The sequence below is a fragment of the Pocillopora verrucosa genome, chromosome 7 (assembly GCF_036669915.1).
Source record: "Pocillopora verrucosa isolate sample1 chromosome 7, ASM3666991v2, whole genome shotgun sequence".
Taxonomy (NCBI): domain Eukaryota; kingdom Metazoa; phylum Cnidaria; class Anthozoa; order Scleractinia; family Pocilloporidae; genus Pocillopora; species Pocillopora verrucosa.
Window position 1 is genome coordinate 10,702,345 of NC_089318.1, and position 15,224 is coordinate 10,717,568.

General features: G+C 38.9%; 1 protein-coding gene across 1 annotated transcript; it reads left to right on the top strand.

Moving 5' to 3' along the window:
- The first annotated feature begins 3,254 nt into the window (after positions 1-3,254).
- LOC131771010 (uncharacterized) lies at positions 3,255-6,710 on the top strand. Its single transcript, XM_059086758.2, has 2 exons — positions 3,255-3,405; positions 4,509-6,710. The coding sequence occupies exon 2, from the start codon at positions 4,544-4,546 to the stop codon at positions 5,996-5,998; it is 1,455 nt and encodes a 484-aa protein (XP_058942741.1). The 5' UTR covers positions 3,255-3,405; positions 4,509-4,543; the 3' UTR covers positions 5,999-6,710.
- The last annotated feature ends 8,514 nt before the right edge of the window (positions 6,711-15,224 follow it).

The window sequence follows — 15,224 nt, forward strand, 5'->3', positions numbered from 1 at the left end:
GAAATAGACAGTTGGTTCGGAAAACATATAAGTTATTTTAGAATATTTAGTGAAATGTGTGGAGAAGACTTGCACCAAGCGTCACATTCCACCTTTAGCTTTCCAAGACTTAGAACTTTCCCGTGTTTTATTAAAGGATGATAATTAATTCACATTTTTAGTAGCTCTTTAATGTCATTTAGTAGTTCTTTAATGTCACTTTGTCGACTGAAAACTGAGGATGGATTCATCCGCCGTTACATGAGGAGCCTTTTGGCTTGGTTGTCATCCCGGGCACGGGAAAAAATCGTAGGGCTGGAGACACCGAATATTGACAGGGTACCTACACGGAGTCAGCAGCAAATGGGAAGGAAAACCTTGTGGACAGAAAAGTGCAAGGAAAAGATATCCTCTCCTCCAGGGCACCACATCACTCTTGAATCCATATTGTGTTTAATATAATCAGATTTTTTTCACTAAACATCGCGACATTTTTTTCGGAAAGGTGACAAATTTGAGAAATTGAGTCGCACATTTGAGGGAAAATTTACACTTTACAATTTAGATTCAATTCCAATTCTTCCATGGATATCGAAACAAAAATGTCTAATAATTTTTCAAAAAATTTAGATAGTTTTTTGTGGCATCTATAGGTCATCACAATAACACTAGAAACCTCACCCAATCTGACGTTTGGGATCGGCTCTCATCCGCTTGACGTCAAGTAGAAATTACCCGTTAAGGTTGTAAGACTACTTTCATAGTTTCACCTTCAGCTCACACCTTTTAATTCACTTATTTGGCGGTTCTCCACATCAGCCATTTCGTGAAATAATACAAAATAGGGCACACCTTAGCATAGTTTTGATTATTATGTTTGAGTTTTGAGAAGTATCGTTTGCTTGCATTACCGCTTGCTAAATTAAATTTTTCTCTTGTTGATTCGTGTGACTTACAAACTGATACTCCTGAATTTCACTTTTCCTCCAAGAACTTTTCTCTAGTTTTTCTATGCATCAAAACACTTCGGTAAAATTATATTTGAAATGATCAATTTTGGCCCCGTTTGGATTTGGAATTATATGTCAACCGGCGGTAGCATACTACTTACAGTGATACAGTCAATCTTGGATAATACTTTCACAATTCTAGAGGAGAACTCGCAATTTGAACGTAATGTGGGTAACTTTTGCAAACAGTTATACTTTCCTATTAGCAGAAAAAAGATTAGTCCGAAAGGTGGGTGGTACACGTAACTTGTAGGAAATCATTACTACTAACTTTTTTATTTAGCAAGTGGATTTTACCGAAGGAACTGTTTTTACTTCATTGATTCTTCCTTGATTGGAAAACCGAACAAGATCCTTCACAGGGAAATTGCATGTTTTCAACTCATCAGCTTTTCTTCAATATATTCATCAACTGAAGTTCTCCTTCATGCAGTTGAAATTTAAATTTAATGATGATTTCAACAACATAAAAGAACACCTCAGTGATCTTAATGTGAATAATCGCAGCCGTCATCAAAGACAGGAAGAAGCATAGGGTTGATGTGAGTCGACTGGCTGACTACCTAAATGAAAGGACTACTTAAACCGTCATCATTGATGTTTCCTTTTTACACCCAGTGTAGTCAACTTAAAATGTTTCATTCAAGTAACCGTCAGAGCCAGGGTTGTCTTCGTTCCCATTTACTTTCCACTGAGACCAGAAAAAGTCGTAATGCTTTTTGAATTTGTTTTGGTTCTTGGCAAAATGGATAGCGTTTCTGTTTTGCTTTCTTTTTCTCCCTTTTTTGTATTTCTTCTTTTCCAAAAGTATGTGTATTTTTCTTCTTTTCTTCCAGAGGGTAACCATTAATTGTGTACTGGTAGGATTTAAGAAGTCAACAACCAAAGCGCAGCGTTTATCTTTCCTTTAACCGAGCGTCTTAGATGTGTTAGCCTTATGCACGTAGTCTCTCAGTCCATTGTTTATCCACCAGTAAAATTTATTTCCATCAGATATTGGCAGCCAATTATTTACGAGCTGAAACGGCGGATGAAAAAAATGAAAAAGGGTTTGAGCACCAGTTTAAAGCAGGCGCTTTTCGAATTCGATCGTCAGAGCAATCAGCATGGACGATACATGAAATTTTTATTGAAGGGGTTTTCACTTAAACTTGAACTTTAGTTTTACGCACGCTTAAATTAAGGGTGATGCCTTTCTTATCTCCGCCTTCCATGCTCCTCTAGTGGCACGAATCGTAAGTCCACGTACGAGGATACATAGGATTTATAAATTTTAACTCTGCAAGGCTGATGCCTCTTCAAAACACTATTACCATTGTAAATCATATGCACAATAATCTTCTTTAGGGCAAAACAGAACCGTGGAATCATTACTCTTGAATCCGCGTTGTGTGTGAGGTTATGAAAAACCGTATTCGCCTAAAGTAATCTTACCGTAACTGTTGGTTTTGTATGCCAAAGAGAATTGAGAGGGGAAGGGAGGGGCTGTAGTTTCACTGTTTCTCGAATACTCTCGCCTAAAAAGCCCTAATGAAGCCTGAACTGTAGTCTTGCGGAGCGAATTGTATCTTGACTCAAGTATATTTCATTCTTTCTTTGATCTTTCCTTGGTTGCCTGTTTTACCCATGTTGTCTTCGTTAACGTTAAAATAATATTGATTGAATATTTTCCCTTGATGCCACGTAATATTTCTGTCGTGTTATATGTAAAATACAAAACGAATAAAGAAAAGCATTTGAATGCTCCAACAGGCCCTTAAACGTTGATCTGAACTCCGAGAAGATGATGATTCACTTATTAAATAAAGGGCGCGCTAAATATCCATCATAGTAATTTGAAATTTCACATAGCGTTTCCCAAGATATTCTCTTGCGTTGCCTTGTTAGAAAAAAAAATTTTTGCAAAGATATTGTTTAGCTTTCGTCTGAGGGTTAAGCTTTGGAATTTATAATCTCTTGCATTTGTAAAGTGCTTGGGCGGCAAAATTTTACGAAGTGTATGGCTGTGGAGTATGAACACAAGGCAATTTGTCTTTTTTTTTTAATTGATTAAGCAAACTTGCAATATGATGCTGCTAAAACAGTTTTCTTTAGTACACTTTTCAATTTGACGAGAAGCCCACCCAGCTGGGACTGGGACTATGGCATGAAGCAGGTACCAGTCATACACCATACGCCGCTGTGCACTCAACTTATCCACCTATTATGAATAATGAAACGGCACTGTGGGCGCACAATAGAAACCTCGTGTAAAACATAGGACATCACATCAAAAGCACTCTCTAATCATTTGCGTCGCAACCCTACATTCTTTTTTCTTTTTGTTTCTACCAACATTTAACATAAATGTCGATCCATTGTTGTTCAGGTAACGACGGGATCTCAGAGAAGGAAATCACTGTCAATCTTACGACTGGTAAGTTTATTTCTTGTAATCGTTTAGAGTAATTTCGATGGCCATGATCTTAGCGACGACATTTGAGCCACTATTATCCCAACAAACTGACTATAGCTTATTTGCCATTCATTAAGCTATATGCTTCACGTTATGAGATTTTATTATCCTAAGTTCAAATGGCGTGAACAAGGGTATTATTACATAAGTCAGCTACTAGGTTTGTTTATGAAGGTTATTGTAAATAGAGTACTCGTCTAAAAAGAAATGCACGTGTTGAAGATTCCAAGGAAGCTGTTTTTCGGGAACTTTTTTAACCTTAAATTGATCAATGAGATTCGGAATTTTCGCTGTCGAATCACATGCTCCATACATAGTATATCCTCAGAACAAATGCAAGTCAGTGAATAGTGAATTTGATGAAGTCAATGAATTAGCTCTATGACAAGGTAAATATAATGCTGCTCGTCATAAACAGCCCTGTAGATGTACCCTAGTATTATAGATTATTCTATCGAACTACTTTCCATGATTTACTTCATATCGAACCACCAGATGGGGAATTTTCCAACAAAACTTTGTCCACCCGCTCGCGAGGACCTACCCTTACGACGGATTGTTCTAAGGAACCAGATTAGGACGCTTTCACGCGAGACCTTTTTGTCAGTGAGAAAATAACAAGTGAAAAGAAGTTCCAAGTTACAAGTTTCGACAAGTTAAGAATGTGGCTTATGAGATCAAATACGATATAGTGTTTGTTTAGTCTTTGTAATGTTTGAACTTACTTACCTTGACCCCTTCTTAGAAGCTGCATACTAGCATTTTTACTACTTTCCGAAATAATATTCTTTTCTGTTGTCCTTCTATTTAGAAAATTTTACTGAAGATTCAAAACATATTTTACTGTCCCCATTTTAGCAGTCATTGACAGAGAGATCTTAAGTATTTATATCAAAGGCAAGCCTAGCATTGTTGAATTTATGTTTCCTTGTGAACTAATGTACAGATATTCTGTATCGTTTTCTGGTACCCATTAATTTATTACTTCTTTAGTTATGATGTTTGATTAATCTGAGTACACTTTCTTGCTTCTTTATTTTTAATTTTATTCTCTATTTTTAAAGATTGTGCCAGGTCCCCAAATTGAGTGGGGCTTGTAATGAGGAAGAGTGCGGCAGGAGAGTACATCAAAGGCTGCTTCAGACCAGTCCGTGTTCTCTCACTGCTTCTTCTCGTCATTACTCTGATTGTTTTATTCAAAGAACTTTGGAGGCGAAACGAACCTGCAAAGAAGCCTCCTCCACCAGCTCTTGACCTTGGCTGCCTGTATACAGTACACCCTCCACAGGGAACCCAGGCGTGGCAGCTTATATCATTCATTATAAGTCCAACGCCAAAGCAGAAATGCCATGTTGATGCGTGGAACACCATCTGTGGCACAGGGCATGGTGCCTCCAACTTTCGAATACAAGCCTTTGGTTCTCATGAAATGGTTACAGGAAAAGTTCATCACATTGCAAATGATACTTACAACGCCACTCTGCTGTTAACTTTCGCGGATGAGTATATAATCTTGGTCATTTTGACTTATGTAAATAACGACAGTCTTGAGTATCGATATCACGCGAAAGCTGTTTTACAGCATGTGCTGAACAGTCCCTTTGATCTGACTGTTACCCGGGGTCCGCCTCCGCGAGATCACACTCGTTATTGCACTCGGGAGGAAAGTGGAACTTTCCAAGGAAGGTGGGTGGAATGCGGAAGTATCCCAGGAATCGAGAGATGCAGTCAGTGGCAGCTTGACCCCGCTTACGACTTCGATCAAATCCACGGTTTTCATTGGCTGCCATATTTTTGCCAGTTGCATCACTACAGCAGCGATGAGATCAAAAAATGTTTTGCAAAGCAAGGTTGGTCCGAGGTCGTTTTCACTGGAGACTCGCACATGCGCTATAGAACGTATCACTGGGTGACACGACTGCATGGCTCCTGTCACGGTTGTATTAAAACGCACGTAAAAATGGTGTTTGACAAGATCCCACGCATTGAGTGGGTATTTGATGCGCGTGGAACGCGATGGCCACTTACGTTTCCAAACATCTCAATGCCCCACGAGGTTTACGTCCACCCAAGAACAAGACGGTCTATGTTCTCCAAAGGACTACCATCATCCGTATTCAGCGGTAAACTGTTTCTTATGAACTTTGGGCACTGGATTTTGCGAGAGAGCACAAAGGAAACATTCATAAGAGATAAAATTCACGCCTTTCTTGAGGCAATTCGAGTAATGAACCGAACAGGTGAAGGGAAAAAGAGATTTATATGGTTAAACACAGTAAGTCTACCTTGGAGAGAAGATCAGGCGATGGTAGAATGGCTAGAAAATCCATCCCCGACGCGCGTGGCGCAACTAAACAGTCTGACAGACCAGGTTATCAGGGACAATGGTGTTCAGATCATCGATGCGTTCCAGATATCAAATAGTCGCATAGGCGCCACACACGACCAGACACATTATGCAAAGAGGATGGAGAGGGGGGACTGTGGAGGAGTGGTGGAAAATGCCATCAGTAATGTTATAGCTAATTCTCTATGTAACTATGACAAGTGGTAAGGTAGTTGTTACTAATGAGTGCACGCCTCTCACGTTTAAAAGGCGACTGGATTCTACATAAAGAAGGTGAGAGATGCTTCGGGATTACTAACTTCAAATCACTTAGGAGTTGACCCAATGATCCTTAAGTTCTCTCATCCGTGACAAAAAAAATATTTAAAAGACAAAACGAATAAATGAATAGATGGATAAACGAGGGCTGGATATACCCTATAGGTGTAAATGAATCAAACTGTCGTATGTCAAGCTTTTGGCCAATGATCATGTAAATGAAAATGATAAAGGTTAAGCCTGGTGATTTTATTGAAGATGAGGCATAGGCATACTGGAAGAAAAGAAAAAACTCCGAGTTCTCTTAAGGACTCAAACCTAAAATCTTCGTATTAGTACTTCTACTACTGAGAACTACTGAACTATAGGAGACTCGTGGCAGGCTTGGCCGTTCAACTAGGTTTTACAAATTTCCGGCTTATTGCTGCCATGACGGTGTAAAGGAAAATGACACCATACATTTCAGATGCTTTACCACTGAGCCATAAGAGACTGCAGACAGGCTTGGCTGTTTAACCAGGTCCATGGTTCTAGCATATTGTGTTCTGTCATGCGTTGCTTTACTCCCGTGCGCATGAGGCATGCCGATAATTCTTGGTTCTAGCGGTTGTGGTATGTGCTCGCACAGTGTTCGAGACATTCTTGTTTTCGAATAAAATAATGATTAAACTGCTAAAGAATGCCTTGTCCTCGAGGATTTGATCTTTAACCAGGAAACGAGACTGTTAGGTCAGAACATCTTGCAAGGATGGGACTATCGAATCTAGGGCTTTTGCATACAAACGATGTTAATTGAGATGGTAAGTGTTAAGCTTGTGAAAGGAGATATATTCGATGAATGACAAAGGCTTACTCGGTGAAAAAAGGAACTTCGAATGCTCCCAATGGATTTGTGCCTATTCATCAGTGCTCCGTATGCTCAACCGCTGTGCTGTAGAAGAATCGTGCCAGCCAAGATGGTATATGTTAAGCCTTGTGATATAAAATAAATCTGACGTACTCAGTGAGTGACATAGGCGAAGCTGGAGTAAAGAAAGGAAATCAGAGTATTTCTGGTGGGATAAGTGAAAGATGATGTCATTAGGCATCAAGAGGCGCAAAGGTTATGTGAATGAAAATGGCAAATGTTAAGAGAATGATGATGTATTCAGTGAATGACACAGAGATAGTCAGAAAAAGTTTGGAAATCGGAGTACTCCCAATAGGACTTGAACCTTGTACCCTCCAATTAGTAGTTTGGATGCTCTACCGCTGAGCAAAGGAGACAAGCTAGACATAGACAAGACAAGACAAGGCTTGTGATTATTGAACCTTGTAATTTAAGCGATAGATGATGTATTCAATGAATGAGGCAGGCATACTTGGAGAAAAATTGGAACTCCGAGTGTCTTTAATTTCGGATCCTTTACCACTCAGCTATAAGAGTTTCGTGGGAGGCGCAATTACTATTTAAATGAAGATGACTAATTTTAAGCCTGGAGATATAAGTAACTGATCATGTATTCAGTGAATGACACAGAGATAGTCAGAGAAAAAAGGATAACGGAGTACTCTTGATAGGACTCGAACTTACGACCTTCAAATGAGTACATCCGAGGTTCTACCGCTGAGTCTTTTGAGACTCGTGGCAGGTTAGCGGGTTAATGTTAAGCCTTGTGATCTAAGTGATGGATGAAGTAGTCAGGGAATAAAACAGGTATACTCTGAGAAAAAAGGGAGCCCCGAGTTTCCCCAAGAAGACCCGAACCTGCGACTTTCCGATTTACACTTCGGATGCTCTACCGCTGAGCCACAGGAGACTCGCGGGAAGCTACATGGTACATCTTGAGCCTGCTTATTTAACTGAAAGATGAAGTAATTAGTGAATAACGCAGTGAAAAAAGGAAAATCCAAGTACTCCCAGTAGGACTTGCACCAAAGACCTTCCGCGAGGCCAGAGGAGACTCCAGTTAGGCTAGATGGTAAATTTTTAGCCTTGTGATGCAAGTCGGATAGATGATGTATTCAGTTAATAAGACAGGTATACTTAGAACAAATTGCAACTCCGAGTTTTCTCGATAGGACTCAAACCATGCGATCTTCCAAGTGGTATTGCGGATGTTCTACTGCTGAGTCACAGGAGACTCGTGGTAGGCTACATGATAAATGTTAAACCTCCTCATTTAACTGAAAGATAAAGTAATCAGTGAATAACAAGGGAAAATTGGGAGAAAAAAAAAAACGGAGTACGACTTTTCGACTAGTTCTTCGGATACTCGACCCTGAGTCATAAGAGATTCGTGGAAGTCTAGACTGTAAATGTTAAACCTTGTGACGTAAGTAAAAAAGGTTGTTTTTCAGTGAATGATACAGGTATATGCGGAGCAAAAAAAAAACACTTTGAGTGCCGTCAATAGGACTTGAACGTACGACCTTCCACTTAGTACTTCCATCCCCCACCGCGGAGCCGTAAGGGACTCCGGGCATGTTAAATGGTAAATGTTAAGACGGGTGATTTACTCGATTGGTAATGTTTGCAATGAATGAGAGACATGGTCGAAAAAGAGAGGATCTCTGAGTGCTCCCAATAGGACTCGAATATACGACCTTCTATTTCAGTAGTACTTCCGATACTATGCCGCTGAGCCACAAAAGACTCCTGGCATGCTGGATGTTAGATGTTAATCTTGGTGTCTTAAGTTAAAGATGATGTATCCAGCAAATGACAAAATTAGGGGACGACCTTCCGATTCTTACTTTGGATGCCCTACCAAGTTATAGAGGACTCGTTGCAAGCTAAATGGTAAATGTTAAGCCTTTTGATTTATGTGAAAGACGATGTTTTCTTTCAAGAAGACAAGCAACTCAGAGAAAAAAGATAGTTCGCGTGCGCGGCGATAAGTGAAAGAGGATGTGTGACACAGGCATAGGAGAGTCGAATGTGATGCTTTTGCGCAATGAGCTTTGACTGGGGATAGGAAATGTAAAACCTGGTGATTTAGGTGAAAGATGACGTATTCAGTAAATGACAGAGGCGTACTTAAAGAAAAAAAAAGAACTCCAAGTCTTTCTAGTTGCAAGCGAACCTACGACCTTCAGATTAATACTTCGGATGAGCCTTTGGAGACGTGTGGCAGGTAAGGTAAAAGATGTTAAGCCTGGTGATTTTAGTGAAAAGTAATATATTCAGTGAAGGACATAGCCTGAAACTCTGCGGTAATAAAGAACTCCGGGTGCTCCCAATACAACTTCAACCTTCGACCCTTCGATTAGTGTTTCGGATGCTCTAGCACTGAGCCATAGGAGAGTCGTGGCAGGACTGGCCATTTATCCAGGTCCATGGCAACAAACTTTCAGTATACTGCTAGCATGGGAATGTCGGACGTTCCAACACCAGCAGTAGGTACAAGTGCTACTTTTGCGCAATAATGACGTAAACGAAGATGGTAAATTTATGTCTGAAAGATGATTATTCATGACCATTGCAAGAGGAAGGTGATGTATTCAGGGAATGACACAGGCATACTCGAAGAAAGAAAAACTTACGAGTGCTTCCAATAGGAGTATGTTGGAAGTTTTCATCATGGCCTAGCCCGTCACGACTATCTTTCAGCTCAATAGCCGAGATCATCCGAAGTGCTAATGGTTTTGAAAAAGGCCAAGAAGTATTCTATTTTCATTTACTATTTCCATTTTATTTTCATTTACAATTTCCCAACACTTAAATAAGCTAAAATGGCATGTAAAGTAAATTCTTGATGATACCCTACTATATCTAACACTACATCAATTTGTAAAGAATGAATGTTGTTGTTGAACGGGCGAATGTGCTGCAAGTTCACCTGTCAAGACGTAAAATCTAATTTTCTTTTCTAACTTTAAAGTAAGTAAAAGTAAGCGGGTGCTGAGGTAGTTAGGGAAGAGTTGAGGGGTCATAGTTTTTGCCCTGGCTTTTCTCTGTATCTCATGACGGCTTATCGGAAAAAAATTCCTCCAAACTAGGGGAATGAGTGACTGCCAAAAATGTAAAGCAAAATTAACCACCATTTCGTCCCGACCTACTTAAAGTATATACCTTCCCTAAAGGAATATAATCCAATTAAAACATGTAGTGAGGTTATGACATCGATTATTTTCAGGCTGTTTGGTCCTCGGAGTCCTAAGTTGAGAGATCTAGTCGCTAGTTGGTTAAATAAATACCATGACATGTCCTTGATATTATGAATGTGAACATTTTCTGTACGCGGTTTTTCTTAATTTCGAGTTATTATCTTATTCTTGTCTAAAAGTTCTTTACAGCTTAATTGGCGATCTCTTTAAACAGCTTCAAGGGCTCTTCCAAAAATATAATTGAGACAAACACGTCAATAGATCAATAAACAATGCTGAGGAGAGTCGATTGTGGTTACTTTTAGTGTAATTGTTTCTCCGAAAAGATAAAGGCGTATCCACCAAAGGGGATTTAGTGTTATCAAATGGATGGAAATGAAATTTTGAAATCACAGACAAGTTTAGATGACCTTTCAACAGCACCAAATCTGGCAGTTATCAACCGACATGTAAAAATTATATTTTAACTTCTGTCATATTTTTTTTATCCCTATGGTATGTCTGTCCATTTCAGAGCAATTTCACGAAGTGGAACCACAACATCTAGGAACTTAGTCAGTTTCATTTAATCTATTTTTACCTTTCAAAGACGAGTGCCCGTTAACAATTTGTGATTGGGTTCACTGCCTCCCGTACCATATCCTTCCGCCTTCCGTGCTTTTGTGCCCCTCTCCCTCCCGACTCCTGCCCTTCATTGAATTACTCCTGTCTTTAGGTTCAGAAAAAGGAACAGAAATCTGGGTGTTTGGCGAGCTGTGGCAAAACGAATCATTTTTGACCATTTTCTTTTCAGGGGAAGGAAGTAATTTTCTCATGGTAAAAATTATTACAAGCCAGTTTTCATTGACCTGGTTATAACAGTTTGCCCATTCGTTCTAACATCTCACTATAGACAAGTCTCAGTCTATTGTCCAATCTAATATCTATTGCAGTTTCAAATGTGTGTTTATTTGTGTTTAGGAACTTTTAACATAATGGGATCATGCCATTTAGAAATGAAACCGAAACGGCCAAACGTAACGTTGAGAGAGTTTAGTACTCCTTTCTTAATCCATGCTTCTAGTTTCACTTAATTGCGTATCCATGGCGGGAATTATGATATTCACAAATCTCGTTTTCATTGTGATAGTGGTTGTATTATGGTCGAAAATAATATGTCCCATTACATTGTTTAATTATTTAGATTTCGTCGAGAAGGTGAAGTCTTCTTTAAAACCAGGGGCATAGCATAAGATTTTTAAGTTACACGGACGAATAGAAAATATCGAGAGGCGAAGGCGCTCCAAATTAGGGGGTTTGGGGGTATGCTACCCCAGACAGATTTAAATTTAGGGCCCAGGAAATGCGATGTCCTGTGTTTTTTGCAGGCATTTTCAGTATATGAAATAGATGCTAAGGAAAAAGCATCTGTAAATGTACATTATTCATTCTAATGTTATCGGTCATGGCACAACTGCGGAAATTGTACATACACTAGTATTATGCAGCCATATGATTGCCTGATTCTAACGATAGGTATTTACAGAGACGAAGTCTTCCGTGGAATGCTTTTTCATTGCCGCACCCAAAAAACGCTGAGGCTGATCAACATAGCCTATGACGGAATTTGACCAGACTCGCTCTGTTCGCTGGGGAATTTCGACAGTCACAGCTCGCGAGACATCGAAAAATTCATTCATGACCTATCACGTAACTGATATAACTGTTGTATTGTTCAGTCGAAATGCTCGCAGAAATTGTCCTTTTTTGCAGTTTGTATATTTTGAAAACAAGTGCTAGCTCTGGACAAACTAATAAATAGATACTCAGAGGAGACATCACCTTTATGTCTTGGGACATAAAATGCTAAGTCATCCAATAATACAATCAGTATGGGCCCCAACATCGATGTAAATTGGAAGATATTGTGAAAACAGATTTCTTTCTCTCACAAATATTTCGATGGAAGGGAGAAAACTCAGTAAAACTCTCTCTAGAAAGGCTCTTCCTGGGGAACACTCGCTGGCAGTGCGAATGTCGGAATCTATCACGGCTGCTGACGATTGTTGATACAAAAGACTTTCACAGTAAACTTCACCTTGAACAAGCACACCAAATTCAAGAATATCCAAAATACTGACCAAGAACTACACTTATTGTGATAAAGCACTACGCTTGTTGTGACCAATGAAAGCTTTAACAACACATCTCAAGTTAAGCCTAATCTACAAAGGATTAAGTAAGATTACGAATTATCTTAAGGAGTTAGGTCATGCTTTGAATTATTCAATACCTTCCAATGACAACAGCTGGTCTGAAAGGAATTTCGCCTTTTACAAAATAAAACCGTCACTTTCAAAACAACGCGGGCAGACAACAACTAAAGAGAAGACTGGGACAGGTAACGACTACAGTTTAATACTAATTGCAGATATGATCAAACAACAACTGTTAAAGGCTGGTTGAATACTGGTAGCATTTCCGCTTTGCCAATCTTAACAAAAGTTCCAGTTTCCAATTTGAATTTTATGTTTTTCAATGGCGAAAGCACAGCAAATTCAACAACCAAAAATCCTCTAGTTACTGAATATGATTTACCGGTGAAAAAAGGGAGAGATTGTAGAGTTTTGCGCTGAAAGCTTGAGGGATTTGAGCTGGATTTCAAAAGCAATGAAAATCTCAGATTAGCTTAAAATCTTCTCTCAGAATTGGGTTTTTTTTTTTCTTAAAGAAGGTGGGATCCATAGTTCAGAAATGTCATATCTTCAAGTACATCAAGTGGTACAAACAAACGTACAGTGATTGCAGTGACATTATATCTGACAAGTTTTGATTTATCAGCGCGGATTCGGATTTTAACAAAAAAGCCAGGTATCAGGGGAGTTTAGCTGAGGCAAAAGCACGTTCAGAGGATTTCCATGCCACTGATGTTCCAGTGTGGGTAAGGCACGTATTCGAATTCCGCGTTGAAATATTCGATGAGATGCAGAGTAGCAAAACTGACTTAATTTCTATCAATAGTAGTGCCCTAATTCTTGGCATCCTTTCCAACCTGCACGTTTCTTTGTTAATCAACTGTCCTTTAATCGGCCCTGCACGTTGCACAGAATTGTTTCAGTTTCTTACTCACAGATATCCGTGTGCACGCGGTAAGATTGGCATTTAAATCACGACGAGCGTTCGACTTGTAACAGGCTTTGAAATAATCTTATTTAATTGTAAGTAGCTTCTTCAAACTTCTTTCACAAAGTATGCAAAATTGGTTCAGGTCTCATGACGAGGAAAATGCATGATTTTGACAATGAAACTTACCATGTTCCTGGTCCAATATTTTCATCGCCCTTTCAGCTTTGTTTTGATTAAATACAGTGCACGAGAACTTTACAGGACACATTTAGCTGATAAGTCCATGTTTTACTCGTGAGAGGCAATAAATTAAGATCTTAATTTTGTTATGTAAGCAGAATATGTCATGATCGATCCTCTCACGTGCTACAAAAATATTTACCTAAAGAGAACATGATGTTTATAACTCTTAACAAGAACGCGACAGAAGAACTTAAACAACCTTATAACAAGGAGCAGCCGAATGACAGTATTAAATCCAACAGGAAGAATAACAGCTATTAGAATGAATTACAATGTTGCAAACAAGTGATATGAGCACCTCATGAAAAGGGCGCTTAAGCTAGTTTTGAAGTTAAAGTTAAATATCCTAAAAACATGAGATAAATAGATAATAAAGCACACGTGGCTAAAGTATGTGTGTATGACTCTAGGCTAGCGCTATTCCAGATGTAACCCAACTTGCTCGAGCTCGAGCGTGGATGGTATTTAGATTATTTACATTGGACACAAAGACCATGCATATGAAGATGGTGGGATGTTCCTCCCTCTCACGTTCTGTACATGCACAGCTTCCTTGGGGCAGTTTAAAATAGGAACAACTTCCATCGTGTCTGATGAACTCGGTGCTTTTTTTCCTCCACGGCTGAGTCTGTTAGTTTTATTTGACAAGGAACGCTACGGACGTGCATATTATAACAAATTGACCTGGCTGTCTTTACGTCAACATTATACAATAATAACTCCTTATTATTCCTTCCTGTGCTGAGTCTATTGTTTTTGATGTCCTAATTACGTAATAAACATTTTGGGAGAAGAGTGCTGTTGTTCTTCCGGCTCAGACTGCACCACGGGCCAAGTTATTTGCGGTCAAAGATTTTTTTTTTGATTATTTTTTATTTTTTTTGTGAGAAAAACGTAGTTTCATTACTTAAATTGATTGCATTATATGAAATTAAGTATGTGATACGTGTTTCCATACGTTTGATAGTAACAATAACAATAATAATTATTATTATTCATGAAAATAAAAGAAACTGAATATTTACCTATGACTTATTTGCGGTCATTACTCGCGAGGAAAGTGATGCTTCAGACATGAAAACAATTAAAGAAAGTAATAGTCTGACAAATGCAAAGGCAAACATATCCGTTAAAAATCTATTGTGTTGTATCCACGTTTTTGTGGCTTTCTTCGTGGCAGTCTACGGTGTTATTAATATTAATATACATGGCGAGTAACGAGTGAAAAAATCCAGTACACGAACGAGGAAATCAAGCTTTTTAACCAAATTGAGCTGATCCATGTACAGTGAGTACAGTTATTATAACGCGACAAGGTTTTTATTTGAACAGGATCTCTAAAAAATACATGGAAACTTTATACAGCACGAGAAAAGAGAAATCTTACTTTTCAAGAATTTTAACATAATTTTAAAACAATTGTCGTCGTCTCCGAGGCCTTGCACATCAGGGAAAACTTAAACAATTTACCAGGTTTTCCGAAGCAGAATTTTCTCTCTATTTCAGGTTCTTCTCTTTATTCTAATGTCGTAACAAAATCACGAGCCGCACTCGTGAAATAACAGTGTTAATCCCTTTTATTGTGGATTGATTTACATCATTAGATAGGACCCACACAGACCCCATAGACTGCAATAAACGTCACAACAGAAGTTTTCGTTCAAGGCGGAGGCGTTTAGAAGGTCATTAGGACAGCTTAATCGTTACATTCTTTAGCCTGGAATTTTTACCAAAGCGT